General features: G+C 39.6%; 2 protein-coding genes across 2 annotated transcripts in view; both read left to right on the plus strand.

Moving 5' to 3' along the window:
* PLGRKT (plasminogen receptor with a C-terminal lysine) overlaps positions 1–13,391 on the plus strand; it is a 76,966-nt gene extending 63,575 nt beyond the window's left edge. Inside the window, exon 6 of the mRNA XM_078061224.1 lies at positions 9,841–13,391. Coding sequence (XP_077917350.1) covers positions 9,841–9,875 — 35 coding nt within the window. The 3' untranslated portion in view covers positions 9,876–13,391. The remainder of the gene's footprint in view (positions 1–9,840) is intronic.
* A 348-nt stretch (positions 13,392–13,739) lies between these two features.
* LOC118541562 (prorelaxin-like) lies at positions 13,740–22,510 on the plus strand. Its single transcript, XM_036101255.2, has 2 exons — positions 13,740–13,953; positions 22,112–22,510. Exons 1-2 carry the CDS (start codon positions 13,740–13,742, stop codon positions 22,444–22,446), a joined length of 549 nt encoding a protein of 182 aa, XP_035957148.2. The 3' UTR covers positions 22,447–22,510.
* Positions 22,511–23,493: the final 983 nt, after the last annotated feature.

Consider the following 23,493-nt stretch of genomic DNA (forward strand, 5'->3'; position numbering starts at 1 on the left):
CTCAGTTTGTGTTTGGGGGTAACGCTGAAGGGTCCTTTATGGTCTAGCTACACTTTGTAAAGATTATAGAAGTGCCCCAAATCTACTCAAAACAGTTTTAATGACAAATACTGGAATTATTGTCAAGATGTTAAAAAGAGAAGACCCTTAAAATGGTCTAGTATAAGCCCCTATTTTATATTTTCTCAAGAAAATGGAGGCCTTTAGTGATTTACCTAAAATTCCACATCTGGTAATGGTAGTTTGTACTAAAATGTTGGTGTTTTGAATCCCTGGCAGGACTCTTTCCAATGCAGCATGCTGCATGACTCTGAAAGGACAGTAACAATGAAAGTCAAAATCAAAAATGTATGTTTAAACTATCATATATACTCAGCCTCAGAATCTTAGAAGAGGGGATTACAAGGGCAGGGGTTAGAAGAGGATGAGGAGGGAGTAGACTCAAATTCCAAAAAATAATCTATAACCAATGTAATCTGAATATGAGCAATCTGAAATTCATATTATATTTTATAGACTTCAACAATATTAATACATGCAGGTTCAAATGCGATATTCTAGAGACACTAGCCAGAACCTAGATAGTTTTTCTGCTCAACTATTCTGAAAAAGGAACAAACTCTTGCTAGGGAAATATTATTAAATAAAGCCTGTTACTCAGGGGTTACACTATCTCTTGGCCTTGGAGTGTGTCTGTTCTGCAAGAGAGTTGGAAATGCTCCTTAGGTTTGGCCTTGTGAATGCCTACAGAAGATTTCAGGAATATCCTGCATCCTACCAACTGTCCAATTTGCAGAAAGTAGTTTCTAGCACTCAGGGATGACTACTTAGCATCTCTGCTGATTTTTCTACTGGTAACTTTGGGTCACTCTTGGAGTTTATGAAGACTGGAGCAATGTTTGGGCTGCAGGTGTACCAGGAAGCCCAGACTGGCTAGGGGCAGAGGAGGGGGAGTGAGAAAGGCCTAGAAAATAAGGAAAATAAGAAGAGGGCCAAAGAAGGGTAGCCTTCATGAAGGGATGGAGCTGACTGAAATGCCTCTTATAATAAATAGCCCAAAAATGGTTGCCAAGGGAGCCACTGGTTGGGGGAGCTGAGCCCCCAGGGACCAAAGTCACCTGTGGGATTCTCTTGCAGGCCAGTTTATTTTGCTGTGCTAACTTATTCCTTTGGCAACTTGGATGACAGTAAGAAGTGTGTCTGGGTAGAACAAATTCATCATGACCAACAATAAAAGTAACTGGAAACCTATATCCCAGTGATAAAGACTCAATGATATTGCTAAGTCTCAGGTTTAGATGACAATCCTGGTTCACAATTTCTCAGTCCACAAGTGTCATGGGGTCAAATGATGGATTGCTAACCTCAGTTTATTTATTTTTTCTTGGACGACTTCATCCTTGGCCAGCAGCACTCTGTGGATGTTTTCTGCTCTGCCTGGACATAAGGGATAGGCAGACAATGACCCTGAGCTGGTTTTGGCATTTCATTTGGTGTTAGAGGAACAAAGTTCAGGATGTGTCCACATGAAGTCATGTCCTAGGGAGGACTGGCAATCTGGGATTCTGGCTTGTGAAGGTTTTAAAAAACTATAAGGAAACAGCTGTTGAATACATGTGAAAGTTGACATTGAAATGTGATAAAGGAAGTCTGTGAAAAGCTGTCAGGATGTCAGGAGAATATGATTGGGCTTTGAGGAATAGGTGACTGTTTTTCTTTCTCTTCCTACCATCCCCTCACCATTAATTTACTGCTGCTGAGGATCTGACTTGAGTAGAAGGTAGCACCATTTCTACCCACCAAGGGGATTTGAGAAAAAGAGAGAGAGAGAGAATGTTAGGAACCCAAGATGGATTGAAATACTTGACCATTTCACATCTTCTTAAATGACTCCAGAGAAAAGTTGCCCTCAGGAATGCTTTCTTTTCATCTTCAAGGAATTAAACATTTTGAAAGGATTCCAACTAACGCTCTTTCAAGAACTAGAAACAATAACAAGACACCTGGGGTTTGAAAACAGTTTGTGGCAAGGACGGCTCCTTCTCTGAATTCAATAACCATGGACTGGACCGAGTACTGGACTGACCTTCCAGACAATTTCCTTGTTTGAACTGGAAGCTTAGGACAAGCCTGACATCTTTGAAACAGCCTGAAAGTCTAAGTAGGCAGGCAAAGGGAGTTCTGTTCTACTTTAATAAGTTCTCTTCAGCAATTCAAGCAGAGACATCAATTTCCTACCAGGAGTGTTTTAGGAAAAGAAAAAATTCAAATAGGTTCATGGGTCATGGTTAAAAACAGTCCATCCTCCCTCCCATTTCTTTTTCCTCAGAGATATTCACTTTTATCTTTTTTAGCTGTCTCAGTGTAAGATCTCCCTGAAGCAAATTTTGCAATAGTGACTTGAGCAAGTCATTTACGTGGCAGGGAATCCCAGAAACGCTGATGGGGAATTGGTGAAGTAAGATAGGACAGAGAAGAAAGCTAGTAAATGAAATCTTACCCAGGAAGTTACCTCTGTGAGCAACTTAATCCTGCTGGGGAACTCTGAGAAATGGTTTAGAATCCCCCTTACCCCAGAGTTATCCAACCCAAAGAATGAAAGAGCTGGGGTATTTATAACCTGCTCTGGAGTTCACTGGTGGAGGGCTGTTTCTGGACTGTTACTTCTCCAGCACTTAGGGTGTTTAGGCAAAGTGGGCTCTGGAGGCCAGAGAAAACCTGCTGGCAAGAGAGGCAGGTGCTACAAGTTGGAAGTCAGATCAGCTCAAACTGAAATGGTGAGGGCAAGGGGAAGTAGTTGAAAGCAACTCATATTTTAGTACCGAAGTGTTACTCTGTTTAACTTTACATCTCTAAGTAACATTCCAATGTAGCCAATTCTGAATGTTTCCGATTTTTTAAAATACTATTTCTTGATGTAAGATACAAATCGTGAGGAATTTGCTTTCAACTCTCCCACCCCACCATCTCCACCACAACTACACACACTTGCATCTTTCCCATTGCCACATACTTCCAATATTGTTATGTGATCATTTTGGTTAGATCAATATTCAATGTTTGCATTATAATGATAATGAACACTTTTCACAACCGTGCCAATTACTTTCCCTCTCTTGCTTGGCTTCCTGCTTTTCTGGAATTAGTAAATTTTGTTGTTTCATGTCCTTAATGTTCTATATATTTATCACTTCTTTGACCATGAACACTTTGTCAGTTTCTAAGTCTCCTCCCAAGACATCCATTCACATCAGTTAGTCTATCAGTATCTCCTTCATGAAGAAATTTGGAGACTTCTGACCTGTTCCCACCGAGGCTGTTTTCCCTCTACATCCGGAACTCAGCTCTCATCCTGAGTTCTCCCTTCACGTATGGTGGAGGTTCCCTTGTCCCTATTCCTGTGTTGGGTCTTTAGTTTCCTAGTCCTTTTGCTGTGCTACCGCATTTGCTGGAACTCATCCTCTTATAGCTTTCTAAGAAAGAGGAAATGGAGGAAACCTGTTGAGACCTTACATATCTAAAAATAACTTCTCTTCTGATGTTTGATTAATAGATTGGCTGGGTACAGATTTCCTGGTTATTAATAACTTTTCATCAGGATTTCTAAGGCATTATCTCATTTTCTTTTTGTATTTCTCAGTCTATTTGAGTATCAATACTCTGTGCTGGGAAGCCCTCCTACACAGATTCCCCTCTTTACCCTGCTTGAGCTCCGACTACACATGCTGGGCCACCCATCACATCTTTTCCTCATCACACTCATCCCACTAGCCTGCCCCACCGTGCAGAAGCCACCCTTAACCAGTTAGGCCCACACATCTGTCACTAGGCCACCTTCCCTTCCTTGCCATCCCCAGTGTGGATGGGGATGGCATCCACTTACTTTTCCTAGCTTTCAACATATCCCTCCGAGCCATCACTGGACACCTCCTTTGTTCTGCCCTTCCTAATGGCTTTAGCATGGAATTATTCAAAGAGAGGAGGGAAGAAGAATGAAAGAAAGAACTGAATTTTAACATTTGTCATCTAATGTATATATTCAGAATTTTTTAAACAAAATTACTTTTAGATTTTATGTTAATGGTGTAGATTTTATAGGCCACATCCTTTTATTTAGAATTTGGATATAGAAAGTTTTCACTAAAGAGTATTCATGTTGTTGGGAGAAAAGTATCCCAATGAGTTGTTCCCTGGGATGTTCACTGCAATGCCAGTGAGCAGAGATCAGGGTTTTAAGGCCAAAGCAATCAAGGAACAAAACCCCTAGTAACCAAGGAACCCCCTCCTCGACAGAATAGGACTGAGTCCTGAGCCATCAACCAGTTTCTTTGTTTTCTTTTTCTTTTAAGATTTATTTATTTATTTGAGAGAGAGAGCATGAGGGACGGGAAGAGGGAGTGGGAAAGAAGCAGACTCCCCACTGAGCGCAGAGCCTGATGTGGGGCTCAATCCCATAACCCTGAGATCATGACCTGACTGGAATCCAAGAGCCAGAAGCTCAACTGACTGAGCCACCCATGCATCCCTATCAACCAGTTTCTATATGGAATGTAGACACTCTCAAGAAATATGTTGACTCCTGAAATATTTAAATATCTAGTACTCTGCCAATTAATCAAGAACTTGAGTCTAAACACCAGCATAAAAGCAACATATTCTAAAACTCACCAAAATATACTATTAGACTCAATACGCCAGACCATTAGCCTCGTAAATTTATTAAATGCATCACATTTCAGCATTTGTAATTACTTGGATAATTCTAAAAGTGTTTAATAGTATATAATTTTAATCGTGTAAATGAAACTATTCTGTTGCCTTAATCCAGGGTTTCTTAACCTCAGCACACTTGGGGCCAGATAATTCTTTGTGGTAGGGGGCTGTTTCATGCATTGTCATTGCAGGATGTATACCAGCATTCCTAGACTTTACCCACTAGATGCCAATAGCAATCCGCCCACCGTCTTGGTTGGACAATCAAAAATGTCTCCAAATCATCCCTAGTTGAGAACCACAGCTTTGAATTTACAGTCCAATCATTTCGACTCTCTTCTAACTTTGTCCAGAATGTATACTTTTTTCCTCAAGAGTGATGAATAACCATTACTTTTTAGCTTTCCAGGTATACAAAATTAACAGACAATTTTTGAAAGATTGCTAGTGATGCTAGCCGCATAAAATGCCAATTTAAAAGGTACTTAGATTATATTCCATTGTCACTATTACGTGTAACATGATTGTTGGGTGGGAAAAATAAAATCATGTTTACAAAATTTCTCAGGAAACTGTGGTCAGTATCCCCAAGGGTTTTAAGAGCCCAAGCTCTGCAGATAGAGTCTCAGTATGAACCTTCATTCCAACTGCTCACCAGACCTGAGCATGTGACTGAATCTCTGTTCCTCTATCACCTCTCTGGTAGTTTGGTAGTACTAATATTAGCCAGCTCAGAGGGTTGCTTAGGGGGATAAAATGAGATAATGCAGACAAAGTATTTGGCAGATAACAAGCACTCAGTATTTCCCAATATTATTGTTCAGTGTTTACTGACATTCTCCCAAGTATATCCCATGTCTATTGCTATTTTCACTCTACTAAAAAATTGATGAGTTCTATTTTACAAAGAAAAACAGCTGACTGCAAACTCTTCTCTGTTTATCAGTTGATTGTATACCCTATTTGTCAGAAAATGACTATTCATTTTCTATGGACACAATGAACATATTTGAGAAATAAAACTGGGGAAAGTGACATGATCAGGGGCCATATTTGCTTAGTGCATTTAGATGATACTTCAGGAAAAAAGGTATGAAAATTCAAATAACATTTAGTGATGCTTTAAACAATTGATATTTACTAAAAAGAATAAAACTGAAATCAGGGCTGTTCTGGAAAATCCAGAATTACCTGAGTTATCTGGACCTGTGGACAAGAAAACCTGAAAGTAGGAAAATAGGGTTTTCAGAGAAAATTGTGCCTTTTAGGGAAGTGGTCCCAGGCATTCAAAACAGCTGGTTATTGGGTTCGATATAATCACTCTGGAGGCAAGTAAGAAGAAGGTCTCTTCATTCATTGTAGTGAAATGAGCAGATATTCTACACATACCTAACAGCCGGAAAAGCACCCTCATCAAAAATCAGTAAGTCACTTGTCAGAAACCACTGAATCGTAGATGAAGAGAGTTCATAATCCTATAGAGGCAGACAACTTGCCCTAGATTTTTAATCAATTTTCTTCTCCACTGCAGTCAGCTTAGTTCAGGATGATTTCTTACCTCAAATGCTTTTGGGTATCACCCTTACTTTTCAAAAAAAAAAAAAGAATACAGCCACTCACATCTATCAGTCAATGTTAACCAAAAAAGTAGAATTAAACAATCATCACTTTATAAGAAAGGCAATTTACAATTCTGTTGAAACTTTGGCACCTGGGTGGCTCAGACAGTTAAGTGTCTGCCTTCAGTTCAGGTCATGATCCCAGGGTCCTGGAATCAAGTCCTGCATTGGACTCCCTACTCAGCAGGGAGTCGGCTTGGGATTCTTTCACTCCTCTCCCCCCACTCTCACTCTCTCTCTCTCTCAAATAAATAAAATCTTAAAAAAAAAAGAATAAAAATTCTGTTCAAACTTGCTTCTAAGAAAACAATACTTCTTAAATATCAACAGAATAAATATGTCCTCTCTGGCATGCTAATACATGCTTGAGAATTATTTGAGGAAAGTTAGTAAGGATTATTCTGAGCTGTTTCAAGGTTGGTTTATTGAGCCAGATACAAGTAAATATAAAATATAACTTGTTAATCTCTTCAAATACATGCAAATTTTAAGTGACATTTGATGTCCTTGCAAAATAAAAGGTTAATGTTGAAAATCAAGTAGGAAGGAATAAAGTATGATTATTTGGGTTCAATAGTCATGACTGAACATCTTTGTATTAATTTTTCACATGTGTTCCACGGATATAAGATTGAAGTAATTAATACGTTTCTATAAAACATTGGCTAGAACCTTAGACAAGTTCCAAAATACATTCCCCTTTCTGTATATACACATGGATTTTCCACCATATTAGCATATCCTTATAATACTGACATTAGCTCTTTACAACACATTTAAAGTATTGCATAACCCATTTATGCTAAAGACTGGTATATTTAGGAATTCTAACCTTATCAATTTCTTCAGGGTTGCATAAGTAACAAATTAAATGGCATTATTCCTAAAATCTTTCACCAGAGTCTTTGGGCAGTGGCTACATGGTAGTTTGTCAACTATTTGGCACGCTACAGACAACTAGAGATCTTCAAAAATACTGAGGCCTGGTTCCCACACCAGGATACACTGACTTAATTGTTTTGGCATGCAACATAACATTAGGATTTCTTAAAGTTCCCCAGGCGATTCTAATGTACTGCAATGTTGGGGAAACTTTGGGCTGGAGTAAAGGCCCAGGTTGGGAGTGGGAGCCATGGGCCATTGGCTAATCCAAAGGATCAGACATCTTAATGAAGAAAACATTCTAGATTATGGGTAATGGAGATAAGGAGTACCCTGGGACAAGTCTTACACAATAGCCCAAGAGTTTGTAAAAATGTGCAGATGGGTTAATGGGGTCCCATTTTGCCAAGCCAATTGGTAAGTACCAAAGACTTTATTTTCTTTATTTTAATTTATCATTTATTGGGTTGGAGCATCTGTGCTCACTAAAATCTATGTTAGAGCAATGGGTGCAATGGGTAATTTAGGCAAAACAACAGTCTTAGTGGTTAAGGTGAGACATACCTATTTGTTCTCTAATTTCATATGTAGTAACCTCTGAGGATTATAGCGGGTATCATGTTAGTATGTGAGATCCCCAGGTGTACCTACAATTTGAGTCTAGTATGTCCAATTGGTAGCAATTGGTACATTTCAGGGGATGTGAAAATTAATTCAGAATCTGTGCTATAGAGGTTCAAGAGCCAATAAATAGGTCTTTATCTCTTTGCCATTTACATTATTTTAGTAAGTTTTGGACTTCCAATTGGGTCTAACTGTGGGTCTTTGTTTCAGGTCTTTTTTTTCCTTCCCCTTCCCCTATAGCCAGGTTTGTTTGTTCGTTCGTTCATTCCTTCCTTCTCTTACTCTCTCTCCCTTTTTTGGTTGGCCACTAAATATAATTTGAGGGCAGGGGGTGTCCTCTCTACCCTATGCTTATTTATAAATTTCTTCCTCCAGAGTTTCAAATCAGTATCATCAGGCTTAGGGGCCACCCCCATGGCAATGGTTGCTTTACAGGGTTTAAAGAAGTTTGAATTAACTCCTTGCTGTGCCACCGGGATGCCATAGGTGTTTTCCCCTATAACTCTGAGGATCAGGATCTGTGTTGTGAAAGAAGCATAGGCAGCAGTAGCAGGAGAGGTGCTTAAGGGCCCTGCTGGGTTGTCCGCTGTTCGGTATATGAATCGCAGCACCCCACCTATTGGCTTTCTTTTCTGCATCTCTCTTGCTCTCTGTATACAATTTGTCTCAAAATATTTCATATTTCTAACTGCAAAAAGCCATGGCTTTTAGTTTCTGTCTTGATCTAATTACCCATAATGCGGGTGGTTATGGGAAAAGTTTGGAAGCCTAGCAGCCTTGTAGGCAACCACCTTTTCCTCCAGGGAATGCCAGTCAATCTCCCTAGGATCCGGGTCCACATACGATAAGGTCATTTTGTCTACGGCCTATGTGCGAGTCATCAAGCTCCATGATTGCCAGATTAGCCCTTTAGTATGCTGGTAATCAGCAACACTAAGCAAAACCCAGGTACATTGGCTAGGGATTTTGTATTAGTAGAACAGTGGAATTAGTTACTCTTCTGCTGTTTTGGAACTTGTACCAAATGCTCCCTCCCCTTTTCTTTTCTCATTAGCACCTGGCCATAGGCCTGCAACTGGGATGCTATGCTTAATTCTCCCCAGGATAGTGGTCTCCTTCTTTTCCACAAAACTCACAGAGGGCCAACTCTGAGCCTATCTCATGGGTGCACAATCACACACAATATCCACATGGCTGAGGAATTAGTTAAAGCTGACTAAAGGTGTCCTTGGTCATGAACGGGCCACCTTGTTCACGATCCAAATGTTTTAATTGCCTCCTATTCACCCCATTGGTAAGGGAGGAAATTCTGCCCCAAGGTTATAGGGATGGCCACATAAACATTTGACCCCCAACCCTGGACATATGAGACTGGCAGCAGTTTATTAGTCACATACACTCAGAGCTCAGGGTAGGACACTGCATGCCACAGAAGGCTAAATGGGAGCTGCCCTCAGAACAAACAACCAGGGGCTATATGAGGAAGGCCTTATAGTAGCAAGAGGGGAGGTAACCCCTGGTTACTGTGAAAGAATGTGATTGGCAGGAACATGAAACCCACTACTGAGGGATGAGCAAGAGCTGTGCCTGGTCCTCATGAGTGGAGTTGTTTGGCTAGGAGAGCTGGACTCCACTGTGGGAGCAAGTAGGGTGGGGAACTCGTGGTTAGGCCGTTTAAGTCCCTCCCTGTTTCACCAGATGTGAATGTAGCATATAATGTTGGGCCTTAATTTTTGACCCAATATATCAACATTTACAGTGAGCAACAGCATATTTGGGGACTTATTACTGAGAGCCTATTACATGACAAACATGTATCATCAGTGAACAAAACTAAGATCCCTGTTCATAGGTATCCATCCAGTAGCATAATTCTTTCTGAGCATTCCCTTAGCACATCTATTGGTATTTGAGGAGAAATAAGAAAATATTGAAGTGTACAAAAGTTTGCTGATAAGAGAACTTTCTGAAGATCCTAATTTCCCTTCTTTTTTTGTTTCAGGCTTCTTGATAAAACAACATGATAACCTGAAGTGAAAGCACAAACATCTAGAGTGGTCCCAAGGATGTCGATGAGATATACAGTCACCACTGATCTCTGATCACTGTGCTTAAAAAAAATACAAGGGTTTACCTCTTCTCCTTCTCCAGATCCCAATGAAATGATGGAAGAAATATACAAACAAAAATAGATCTGAAGCAACACTGATTATCATGGGAACTGAGTGGGACTGTTTGCTACTGACACATCAGAGAAAACAGTGAGAATCTGCTACAAGATGTAAAGCTACTAGAAAGAGATTAGTGGTGCAATATAAAAGAGCAGAGTCTCATATCTCTAAAAAAGTGAGTTTCTCTTAGAACCACAGGCTGACCCCCACTGGATGGAGTGGAGGCTGGAAGGTGGTGCAGGTAGGAGACCATGAGCAAGGGAATTCAATAAGGAGCTGTAGAACCTCAGACGTTGTCTGCCACTTGGGACAAAATTCTATGAAATGGAGATCCAACCCAGAAGAACAAGGGCAGTTCCCAGGAAATTTACAGCCTGGATAGGACGAGGATGTAGCAACAGACACACAAAGCAATTCCACAGATCTTGCCCTGGCTCAAGTCCCTCACCATGTCTTCCACAAAATCCCTGGAGGTAGGTCTCCTGGTCCCAGAATGTACATTCACTGCTTCTTACATAACTGGTTTTTAAGAGGTACAAAGATAATCTGTGGTAAATCATCTTGTAAAAGCATTCAAATGATGACTTCAATCTTTAAAATATCTAACTCAAGTGCTACTGAGTAAGCTTGTTTCTCTATAAAAAATGACTCCACTTACACATATATTTATCAATTAGCATTGTGTTCTCTGTAAATAACAACAACAACAACAACAACAACAACAAAAACCCTGTAAGGGGCTTTAAACAAGCCTAGGGAATAAGCCATCAACACTGTTTAGCATCTGAATGACACCAGCAGGCTACTCTTACCTCTCCAGTCAGCTGTGCTGAGTTTACAGGTCTTCCTCCTTATGCCTCTCACCTCATGGTCCCAAGACGGCTGCTGCACCTCTGGATCTCAGTGTGTACTTTAGGCAGGAAAAGAAAGGAAGAGAAGCAGGTTTAGTGTCTGGATCAGAAAAGCAAAGGCTTTGCCAGAAACTTCCACATGTGTGCTTATGTTGTACTGGCCATAACTGTGACACATGGACCCTGCTACCAGCAAGAGACTTGGGAAATCATTTCTACAATGTACAGCCTAGAGAATCAATCTATAGTTTCACTTAACCCTTTGTACCTAAAATGACTGTTTCAGAGGCATTAATGTTTATCTATTAACCTTCACCATGCAGATTAATTCCAACTGGGGCTGGATATAGTAGAACCAGAGAAAGGGGGCTTTGGAATCCAGTAAACATGGGTAGGAATCATGGCTCCAGCATTTACCAGACATGTGTATGGCATACATTTGGTTTTTCTGTTAAAAGGTTTCTTTGGGTTTTGTTGTTGTTGTTGTTTGTTTTAACAACGTGAAATGTCTTTTAGTTGTGCCTACAAAGCCTGTGAACCCTGCATTTGTCTGTTACTCTTAACGGTAGGGTAAGCCCACATCTGGCACATGTGCTAGACAGTTGAACAAGTTACTTGAGTACTCTCAACTTGCTTCTTCTCTCTATAAAATGGGAAAACGGCCATTTCACTGGACAGCTACAAGAACTCCATAAGACTACATAGGTAAAGTAAAAATCCCCCTGTGGACTGAAAGAAAACCAACCTCAAAGTAGGCTAGTAAAGGCTTTTGTCTGTTGTTTTACTGAGGACAATAGCCAAAGATACAGTCTTTCCAATTGCTCTGCAGAATTGCCTCGAAGCTTATTAGATACAAAGGATTATGTATGCAAAAGAAAGGGGTATGCGTGCTTGGAAGCAGTTCTCCAAGTCACAAGCACAAAGACAAGTCACAAGGTATAATTTGCTATGGTTGTAACAATTAAGGTTTTCTCATTTCCACACAGACATGTGAAAGACCCTTAGGTCATCTTAATACATGTTTCTATCATATCTGATTGTTTAAAAATTTTGCTTGCACGCCCCGGCTTAACTGGTTTTCTGGTTCTTCCTGTGTTTGATTTCCCCTTGAGGTCATCTGAGATGGTCACAAGAGGCTGATTACCAGTCTCCTACTGCAGTTTTAGTGCACACCACCTACTGCCCCCCAGAAACTTAATTTTACACAAGCAATTACTTTGGAGAGCAGCCTTGCAAATGAATTATTTTTTGCAATGACTGTGAACCCACAAACAAACCTTCAAACCTCGGTTTTGAGAAGCCTCTCCCAAACTGCTATCTTAGCAAAAACCTGTGTAAAAGCACTACCTCTGACCCTCATATAGCTTTGGTCAGTGTTGGTTTTTTTGGGTTTTTTTCTTGTTATTGTTGTTTTAACTATGCAATGCTTAGCATTTGACCAATGCCAAGTGGGTCCTGTTGAAATTAGCAGCAATCTAGAAATTAGAATTATTCTATCCCATAGTTGTATTTGTGATTGTTGAGTTATTACCTTAATCAAAGCTACCCTAACTTCCTCCAAATCTCTGATTTACCTGGTAGAACTGAGGTAATCTGTGTACATTATGAACACAAGCAAATAAATTATTGAAAAAAAATGGACCTATTTTTACTTAAAAGTTCATATCCATCTAGAAAGACTGTTTAATGGGCATATTATCTCAAACTGTTAAATTAAGAGCTGTTAAAAATTACCTCACTAGGGCACCTGCGTGGCTCAGCAGTTGGGCGTCTGCCTTCAGCCTCAGGTCATGATCCCAGGGTCCTGGGATGGAGCCCCGCATCAGGCTCCCTGCTCAGCGGGAAGCCTGCTTCTCCCTCTCCCTCTCCCCCTGCTTGTCTTCCCTCTCCTGCTGTGTCTCTCTCTGTCAAATAAATAAATAAATAATCTTTAAAAAAATTACCTCACTAAATACAGTAAACATAGAATACAGTAGAAAAAAACCGAACAAACAAACATGATGTCTGTTCTGTAGCCTGTATTACCAAAACATTCTTTCTAGAATTGCGGAATCTTTTTTGGGGGGGGGGGTTGTTTCTGTGTGTGTGTGTGTGTGTGTGAGTGTGTGTTCTCTCCAGTCTCTAAGGATATAGAAACAATACAATCTAAAATTAAGATACTCAAGTAACTGGTTACAATGAATCTCCCAGAAAAGTCAAAGGAAAGTCAGTAGAGAAGTGCTCTGTAACTTAAGGTATTATACAAGATTAAAGTGATGCATTGAGAATTTTAATATTTTTACCAGGATTTAGATAAAAGTCATCAGTTCTCTCTCTCTTATTAATTTATCCATTCATTCATTATATCTTTATGGATTGATATACCAGACATTATACTAATTAACTTATTTAGATTAGGTTATGCAACAAATGTTCATGATGGAAAACTGAATTGTGAGATAATATGGCTGATTTCAATTTTATTTTTCTTGATATAATTTAGTGTAAGGGCCATGCCTAACTTTATAATAAAGGAAAACTTCAAATATTGACTAACTTTATCTAAGTATACAAAATAGTTTAAGGGTAAGAAAAGAAAAAAAATATACAATGTAAAGGGTCCAAGAACAGAAAGATGGGCAAACGGAGGAAAGTTGTTAAGGGTGAAAGGTGGGGGGGGGGCCGGGGGGGAGAATTCCAAGGAGGTGGGTGGAGAAAGGGGTGGAGCTTGGATAATTGACTCAGGTCTAAGTGGTCGCCCAAGGGCTATAAAAGCTTGGTGAAATCTGGCCAGGACAGCAGCCTGAAGTCCAGGATTGGAACACAGGCAGAGACCGGTGGGCGACAGTGGCTGCAGTCCTAGAGGAAAAACACCCAGAGCAGAAGCGATGTGGTCCAAGATGCCACTCCTGTACTTGTGCCACCTGCTAAGGTTATGGCTGCTACTGAGCCAACTTCCCAGAGAGATCCCCGCTCAGAAAAACAACGATAAAATTAAGGCATGCAGACGCGAGTTAGTCCGCCTACATATCCAGATCTGCGGCTCGGTCTACTGGGAGGAAGAGGATCTCCAGAAAGCGCGGAAACATCGGCAGACATCTAAACCACTTGCAGGTGAGCACCCCTGCCCCGCACCACTCCGTACTTCCTATTATTGGCTGTTGGCGCCACTGACCACTTAGAATGGCACCTGCACTCCCTGGCTCCAGACCGCACGGGATTCCCGTGCTTAGCCCTGACTCTGAGGCTGCTGATGCCTAAAAGTTTGAAGTTTTCCCTTGTAATTTGCTTTTCTAGTACAGTCTCACTGGGGATCTCACCAGAGGGAGGGAAAGCAGCGGGAACAAAGGCCTCTCCTGAGAGGCACTTGGAGCCCTTCACCTCCTGGCAATCTGGATGATCCAGATGGGGAGAGGGGGAGCCACAGAGGATGTTGGTTGCCCAAAGACCCGTTGGAGGTGGGACCCATTCCAGTCGGACCCCAGAGTCAAGTCCGCGGGCCATAGAGAGAGCGTGCTGGGGGCTGGGGCAACTGGACAGGGCATCTTGACTTGAGAGCACTGGAGGCAGTCAAGTGTGCCCTGGTTTGAGTGCCAAAGGGCCTGGGGCAGAACTCGGAGACTCCTGAGAGGGTCCTGGAGTGGGAGACACGAAAGGGCTTATTAACGACTCTACTCCTTTGTGAAAAGGCTGGGCTGTGGCCCACACCATCGAAAATTTCCTCTTTTAATTTTATTTTTATTTGTAAACTTCACCAAAGGGGAGAGCCTGGCCTAGTCTTTGCACTGGACCTTGAAGTTCATTTGTGAGATAAGGAAGGTATTGAAAATAAAGAAAAGGGCCTAATCTACAGGAGAAACTGAAGGGGACCTAAAGTCAAGGGAAGTTGGCCTGAGGGAAGTTTTCAGCTGAAAAGCTGATTGATGCTTCAAGCATTTAGAAGCTGGAGCAGATTTTCTTTAAAAGCAAGACCCCAGAATTGAGTACAGCTCAAATCTGGAACGGCTTAAAAAACAAAACAAAAACAAAAAGAACTTCTTTAGTAATAAACTATAAAGACAAACTGGAAGCTAAGGTTAAGTAGCAATGCAAACTTTCACAGACACACTATTCTAAGCAGTGTAATGGGTCATACTAAATTCAGAAAAGGCAAGCTCAATTATAAATAACTTAGTGTTTTATGTTTCACAACATATATGCAATTTATGATAAATCACAACTATATTTTATAGCCTATCTATCCTGTATACAAGTGACCCTCATATAAAATTATTGTGCATACTAACCAACATTTGCTTCTCTTTTATGGGATTTAAGCATGATTATAAAGCTATTCACTTTACTTTTCTACACTGTTGGTCAGAGACCAATTTATTTAATGCAAGTTCTTACAGAATTCTTATATATTATTATTAGAAAAGTACTACAAAGTTTAGGGATTTACTGATTCAAAGAAGGGATGACCAGATTGCATTGTGTTTCCTGTGCTAATTCACTTTTTCTGAATAAATAATATATGCTCATATTAAAGATTGAAACAGATACATAAATATAAGAAAAATGAAGAACACTCAGAGATATTAAAGACTTTGAAAAAATATGTGAATTTAATGAGGAAATAAAAATATCTATATTAAATGAGGAATTGGCAAGCAATGTTAATGAGATATGTAGGGGCACCTGGCTGGCTCAGTGGGTAGAGCATGTGACTCTTGATCTCAGGGTTGTATGTTTCAGCCCCACCTTGGTTGCAGAGATTACTTAAAAATAAAATCTTTAAAGAAAAAAAAATAAAAGCATTTGGAAATATGTATGTATACCTCCTGACTTTCACTTAATATTATAGTGTGAGCAGTTTCTCACATTGTTATTCTCCAAAAACATAATTTAAAACTTTATAGTATTCTATATCATAAATCTACCATATATATTTAGCCATTCTTAGTGGACATTTAGGTTTTAACCATTCTTAGTGGACATTTAGGTTGTTTCCAAATTGTTGCTTAAAAATGATTTTCTGAGAAGATTTATATATAGCTATTTAGCCAAATTTCTATTTCTATAGGAGTACTGTGATTTAAACTATTTTCAAAGAACTCTCTTAATTGCTACCCAGTACACAATTTAATTAGAAATGACCTAACATAATATTTCCTGCAAGTGAAGATCAAGAAAAATGTCTAAATTACTAGTTAAGAATCTTTTGGAAGTATATGTCAATAATTTGTTATTCATGAGTTTAAAACCTCTATTGTTAGTTTTTGTTTTCATATTATCAAATTGTTAACTAACCATTTTTCCTATAACATGTGCAGAAATAACACTCATTGCACCCCTTTTAAAAAATAAGACAGATATTTTTAACTAAAAGAGGTCTATCATAGTGAAATTTTAGTTCAAAATACAGTGGTTAAGAGATTGCTTATATGATTTCAGGTTGATTAGAATATCTTTTATTTAGACTTAAGAAGGTAAAGTTGTTGATTGCAAAATGTTTCAAAATAAGTTTAAAAAACACTTTTAATAAAAGAGTGCAACACAAGCAACAAAAGCAAAAGTAGAAAAGTGGAACTACATCAAACTAAAAAGCTTCTGCAGAGCAAAGGAAATAATCAGAGTGAAAAGGCAGCCTACGGAACAGGAGAAAACATTTGCAAATCATGTATCTGCTAAGGGTTTAATTTCCAACCTATATAAGGAACTTCTACAACTCAATAGCAAAAAAGGTAATAACCCAATTAAAAAATGGGCTGAAGACTTGAATAGACATTTTTGCACAGAAGACATACAATGGCCAACAGGTATAAGAAAAGAAGCTCTATATCATTAATCATCAGGGAAATGGAAATCAAAACCACAATGGTATCATTTCACAACTGTCAGGATAGCTATTATAAAAAAAAAAAAAAAAAAAGACAGGCACATGGGTGGCTCAGTCAGTTGTGTCCCACTCTTGATTTTGGCTCCAGTCACGGTCTCAGGGTTGTGAGATCAGCCTCCGTGCTGGCTGTGGAGTCTGCTTGAGATTCTCTCCCTCTCCCTCTGCCCCTCCCCCCTAAAAAAAAAGACAAGTATTGTTCAGGATGTGGAAAAACTAGAACCCTTGTATACTGTTCGTGGGAAGGCAAAGCAAAATGGTGCAGCACTACGGGAAACACGATGGAGATACCTCAAAAAAAAAAAAAAATAGAATTACCATATGATCTAGCAATCCCACTTCTGCATATTCATCTAAAATAAATGAAATCAGGGGGCGCCTGGGTGGCTCAGTTGTTAAGCGTCTGCCTTCGGCTCAGGTCATGATCCCAGGGTCCTGGGATCGAGCCCCGCATCGGGCTCTCTGCTCAGCAGGAAGCCTACTTCTCCCTCTCCCACTCCCCCTGCTTGTGTTCCCTCTCTCGCTGTGTCTCTGTCAAATAAATAAATAAAATCTTTAAAAAAAATAAAAATAAAAATAAAATAAAATAAAATAAATGAAATCAGGATCTTGAAGAGATATTGCCACTCCCACATTCATTGCAGCACTATTCACAATAGCCAGGATGTCAAAACACCTTATATGTCCATCCACAGATGGAAAAAGAATGCCAAAAAACACAGCTATGAATAAACACAACAGAAACTACAGTCATTTTGCCTAATTAATTAATTGGCTTTAAGTACATGGAAAGTTACTATTAGCTTTTCTCTGCATTCAGTAAGGCCCCAACTATAGAAGATTTATATTAGAGCAGGGGGAATTTTATGAAGAGATTGAATTAAACTTAGGATATCTCACCGAAGGAAAATGCAAATTTATATCAAAAATGGTATAAATTCTCATCTGTCAAAAAAAGATGGCAGAGGAGTAGGGGACCCTATTCCAACCGGTCCTGGAATTGAGCTGGATATCTACCAGACCACTCTGAACACCCACGAAATCAGCCTGAGATATAAGAAGTTAAATCTGGATCTCTACAAACAGAATACCACAGGCGGTTGGTTTCAAGGTATGAAGCAGGGAGCGGTGATTCCACTGGCAGATATCAGAGGATAAACGGCAGGGGGAGGGAGCCTGGCCATGGGGATCCTACACCGCCAATGAGCGATAGCCTACCCCACTGGGGACGGGGCACAGGCTCACAGACCGGTAGCAGCAGGGAAAGGACTTTAGGGCAGCCCCCAAGATGGAAACCCAGAGTGGCAGGGTCGCGTGCGTGAACTGGGGGTGGCTGGTGGTTTTAGAAGCACAAAGGGCAGAGATGTGCCCTGACCTGGAGGCGAGGACTGGGAGCCCTGCTGAGGGGCGCACAACCCAGGACGCTGTAGCTTATAGCAGCACAGACAGAAACGGAGATAGTGTGGCCTGGAGAGCTCACTGAAGAACAGACTGTGATCTCTCTGCTCAGACTGTGAACAGGCAGAGGATTGGAAACGGTCTCTTCTACTCTGACTCTTAGAAGAGACGTGGAAAGCCACCAGGGAAACTGCCAGAGAACAAAAGCCCCAAAAAACCGGTTTTCACTGAGCCCATCCCCCGCCACAGGGGGCAGGGCAACTCTGCCCAAACAGGGTTGCCTGAGTAACAGTGCAGCAGGCCCCTCCCCCAGAAGACAAGCTGGGAAAACAAGAGGCCAGCAACCCTAAGGTCCCTAGAAAACAGGTGCATCTTGCTTGGGTTGTGGTCAATAATTTGGACTCTATACATTCCCTCAACCACCCCTCAACAGAATGACTAGGAGGAGGAACCCCCCAAATAGGAAAGACTCAGAAACTATGACTTATGCCACAGATTTACAAATGGATTCAGATATAACCAAGATGTCGGAGATGGAATTCGGGCTAGCAATTGTGAAGACAATAGCTAGAATGGAGAAATCAGTTAATGGCAACATAGAGTCTCTAAGGGCAGAAATGAAAGCTGAATTGGCAGAACTTAAAAATGCTATCAATAAGATCCAATCTAATCTAGATAATCTAACAGCTAGGGTAAGTGAGGCAGAAGAACGAATTAGTGACCTTGAAGACCAATTAATAGATAAAAAGGGAAAAGAGGAGGACAGGGAAAAACAACTCAGAATCCATGAAAATAGAATCAGGGAAATAAGTGACACTGTGAAATGTTCCAATGTCAGAATTACTGGAATCCCTGAGGGGGTGGAGAGAGAGAGAGGACTAGAAGATATATTTGAGCAAATCGTAGCTGAGAACTTCCCTAATCTGGGGAATAAAACAAACATTCGTGTCCTAGAGGCAGAGAGGACCCCTCCCAAGATCAAGGAAAACCGGCCAACACCCTGGCATGTAATAGTAAAACTCACAAATCTAAGAACCAAGGAAACCATCTTAAGGGCGGTTGGGGGAAGAGATTCAACATAGTACTAGAAGCCCTAGCAACAGCAATCAGACAACAAAAAGAAATAAAAGGTATTCAAATTGGCAAAGAAGAAGTCAAACTCTCTCTTTTCGTAGATGACATGATACTTTATGTGGAAAACCCAAAAGACTCCACCCCCAAATTACCAGAACTCATACAGCAATTCAGTAATGTGGCAGGATACAAAATCAATGCACAGAAATCTGTTTCTTTCTTTTTTTTTAAATTTTTTTAAAGATTTTTATTTATTTATTTGAGAGAGAGAGAGAGAGAGCATAAGAGGGCGGAGGGTCAGAGGGAGAAGCAGACTCCCCATTGAGCAGGGAGCCCAATGTGGGATTCAATTCCCGGACTCCAGGATCATGACCCGAGCTGAAGGCAGTCACTTAACCAACTGAGCCACCCAGGTGCCCCCAGTTGCTTTCTTATACAATAACAATGCAACTGTAGAAAGAGAAATTAGAGAAACAATTCCATTTACAATAGCACCAAAAACCAAAAACCAAAAACCCTCAGAATAAACCTAACCAAAGAGGAAAGGATCTATACTCTAGGAACTACAGAACACTCATGAAAGAAATTGAAGAAGACACAAAAAGATGGAAAAACATTCCATGCTCATGGATCAGAAGAATAAACATTGTTAAAATGTCTAGGCTACACAGAGCAATCTATACCTTCAGTGCCATCCCGATCAAAATTCCAATGACATTTTTCAAAGTGCTGGAACAAACAATCCTAAAATTTGTATGGAATCAGAAAAGACCCCGAATCGCCAAGGAAATGTTAAAAAAGAAAAACAAAGCTGGGGGCATCACGTTGCCCGATTTCAAGCTATATTACAAAGCTGTGATCACCAAGACAGCATGGTACTGGCACAAAAACAGACATATAGACCAATGGAACAGAACAGAGAGTCCAGATATGGACCCTCAACTCTATGAATAATCTTTGACAAAGCAGAAAAAAACATGCAATGGAAAAAAGACAGTCTCTTCGATAAATGGTGCTGGGAAAATTGGACAGCCACATGCAGAAGAATGAAACTCGACCATTCTCTAACACCAAAAACAAAGATAAACTCAAAATGGATGAAAGACCTCAATGTGAGACAGGAATCCATCAAAATCCTAGAGGAGAACATAGAGAGTAACCTCTTTGACGTTGGCCACAGGAAATTCTTTCAAGATACATCTCCAAAAGCTAGTGAAACAAAAGCAAAAATGAACTTTTGGGATTTCATCAAGATAAAAAGCTTCTGCACAGCAAAAGAAAGTCAACAAAACAAAGAGGCAACCCACAGAATGGGAGAAGATATTTGCAAATGACACTACAGATAAAGGGGTGGTATCCAAGATCTATAAAGAACTTCTCAAACTCAACACCCAAAAAACAAATAATCAAGTCAAAAAATGGGCAGAAGACATGAACAGACACTTCTCCAAAGAAGACATACAAATGGCTAAAAGACACATGAAAAAATGTTCATCATCATTAGCCAGCAGGGAAATTCAAATCAAAACCACACTGACATACCACCTTACACAAGTTAGAATGGCAAAAATTGACAAGGCAAGAAACAACAAATGTTGGAGAGGTTGTGGAGAAAGGGGAATCTTCTTACACTGTTGATGGGAATGCAAGTTGGTACAACCACTTTGGAAAACACTGTGGAGGTGCCTCAGAAAACTAAAAATAGAGCTACCCTATGACTCAGCAATTGTACTACTGGGTATTTACCCCAAAGACACAGATGTAGGGAAAAGAAGGGCCATATGCACCCCAATGTTCATAGCAGCAATGCCCTCAATAGCCAAACTGTGGAAAGAGCCGAGATGCCCTTCAACAGATGAATGGATAAAGAAGAGGTCCATATATACAATGGAATATTACTCAGCCATCAGAAAGGATGAATACCCAACTTTTACATCAACATGAATGGGACTGGAGGAGATTATGCTAAGTGAAATAAGTCAAGCAGAGAAAGTCAATTATCATATGATTTCACTTATTTGTGGAACATAAGGAATAGCATGGAGGACATTAGGAGAAGGAAGGGAAAAATGATGGGGAAATCAGAGGGAGAGATGAACCATGAGAGACTATGGACTCTGAGAAACAAACTGAGGCTTTTAGAGGGGAGAGGGGTGGGGGTATGGGTTAGCCCGGTGATGGGTATTAAGGAGGGCACGTACTGCATGGAGCACTGGGTGTTATATGAAACCAGTGAATCGTGGATCACTGCATCAAAAACTAATGATGTATTGTATGGTGACTAACATAACATAATAAAATAAAATTAAAAAAAATTCTCATCTGTCAGTTTAGAACGTGAATGAGAAAGCATTAGGAGGACAGATAAAGTACTAGAGTATTGTTTTATTTGAAGTAAATACTCTGGGAAAAAGGAATTGTTAAATAGATGTGTGAGGGACGTCAGAGACTGGTTATCCCCTGACGTTTAGATCAGAGCAGTTGAAAATTCTGACTTTAACTTTATCCTGAAGCAGTAATTTGCCACCATGGAATATTTGATAGGATTGCTATAATAACTCAGAAGTTAGTAATAGAAGAAAATGACCCAGGTAAGAAAAATTCATCTGTCATCAAACTGAGTGTTTTCAATGACCAAGATGACTTCAGAAATCAGGGAGAGTCAAAACTGCTATGATGAAAGCATTAAGGGGACATGAAGAAAGATGACAGAAGGTCTGTGGAATAAAGCAGAATCTTAGTGATGCTGTAGTAATTTAAGCCACCCAACTATAATACTCTAAGTTGTTTAATTAGGATACTTGTTGATTCTGTTTTGATACTAATTCTATTAAGACAATGCTTTCCTTTACTTCTATGCAAAATTTTGTTTTCCTGATGTTCCTTGACGAGTATTTTTCCCTCTCTCCCCTCCCCGTTTAGGAGTCAAGCCATCCTCCATCATCAATACAAAAACCTTAAATACAATGTTGGAATACATTCCTTATTTGTCACAGGAGCTGAAGGCAACACTGTCTGCGAGGCAGCCATCATTACGAGAGCTACAACTTGCACAGGAAAGTTCAAATCTTAACGTGGAAGAATTGAAGAAAATTGTTTTTAGTGGACAATATGAAGCTGAAGAGAAAAGTCTTTCAGAATTAGAAAACTCAGGCTTAGATAAACATTCCCGAAAAAAGAGACAGCCCTATGTACTCTTAAGTGAGAAGTGTTGTCATATAGGTTGTACCAGAAGAGAGCTTTCTATACTATGCTGAGATGAAAGTATTGTGTATTTCATCTACTGTTCCCATGATTCTTGATGACACATTCACTGATGGCTCTGTCACCCCACTGATTATTAAAATATGAGAAATCATCATTTAGTGTTTGGGCTTTTCATTTGGTGTGTAACAAAATATTCCTTGCATTATTATAGTTTCTGCTAATAATACTTTTTATTCCAAAAAATATTTTGCCTTTTTTATTAATGGTATAATTGTTACTGCTTTTTTAATGCTGTTAACTTAAAGTGACATAATCTTTATCATCTTAACCACACACAATAACTCAAAAAAATTTTTGATGGCTTAGTAAAACATTTTGCTTTGCCCTAGTGAGAAAGGATAAGCCTATTTTTAAAATTTGTATTTGATAAATTATAATCTGTCACCCACTCTTTTTCCTCCAGACCTAATGCCCAAATGTTATCTCACTACTTAATATTAAACACATTAATAGCAAGAGATAAAAATTAAAAATAACTTACACAATGCCTAACACCAGGTACACAAAATGGACCAAAATGTTTTTATTGATATTAACTCAGATCGGATATATAAAGAGTCACAAAACTTGGACTTTTCTAATAGATTTTAAAAGATTTTTGTGTCTTATTGAACTATTAATTGCAAATAATCAGATTGAACACTAAATCCATTTAACTGAGTTGGGGACATATAAACTCAAGTACTTTTCAAACTAGGGTTCTTCTAATTCTACCATCTAAGACACTAAAAGTAAATTATGTTTTTTTAAGGAGAAAAATGAATAGATATATAAAAGAGAATAAACAACTGAGTGTCATATGTTACAGAAGAACTGATTTAGCAAGGGAACAAACTTTATGTTTACTATTTGAGAATTTACAAACCATTTCTATAACAAAATAACTGTGAAATGATATGAAAACTTGTGAGAAAAGTAAATTAACAAGTATCTTAGTATTTAGCCAGTTCCTTTGACTTATATACACCTACATTTCTAGGCAGCATTTATAGAAAACTTAAATAGCAAGTTAATCTCTATCAAATATCTATAAACAG

This window comes from Halichoerus grypus, chromosome 14 (genome assembly GCF_964656455.1).
Source record: "Halichoerus grypus chromosome 14, mHalGry1.hap1.1, whole genome shotgun sequence".
NCBI classification, from domain to species: Eukaryota; Metazoa; Chordata; class Mammalia; order Carnivora; family Phocidae; genus Halichoerus; species Halichoerus grypus.

Coding starts and splice junctions, on each gene's coding strand:
- LOC118541562 (XM_036101255.2), top strand. CDS start 13,740: ATGCCACTCCTGTACTTGTGCCACCTGCTAAGGTTATGGCTGCTACTG. Junction 13,954..22,111: donor GACATCTAAACCACTTGCAG/GTGAGCACCCCT, acceptor CTCCCCGTTTAG/GAGTCAAGCCATCCTCCATC.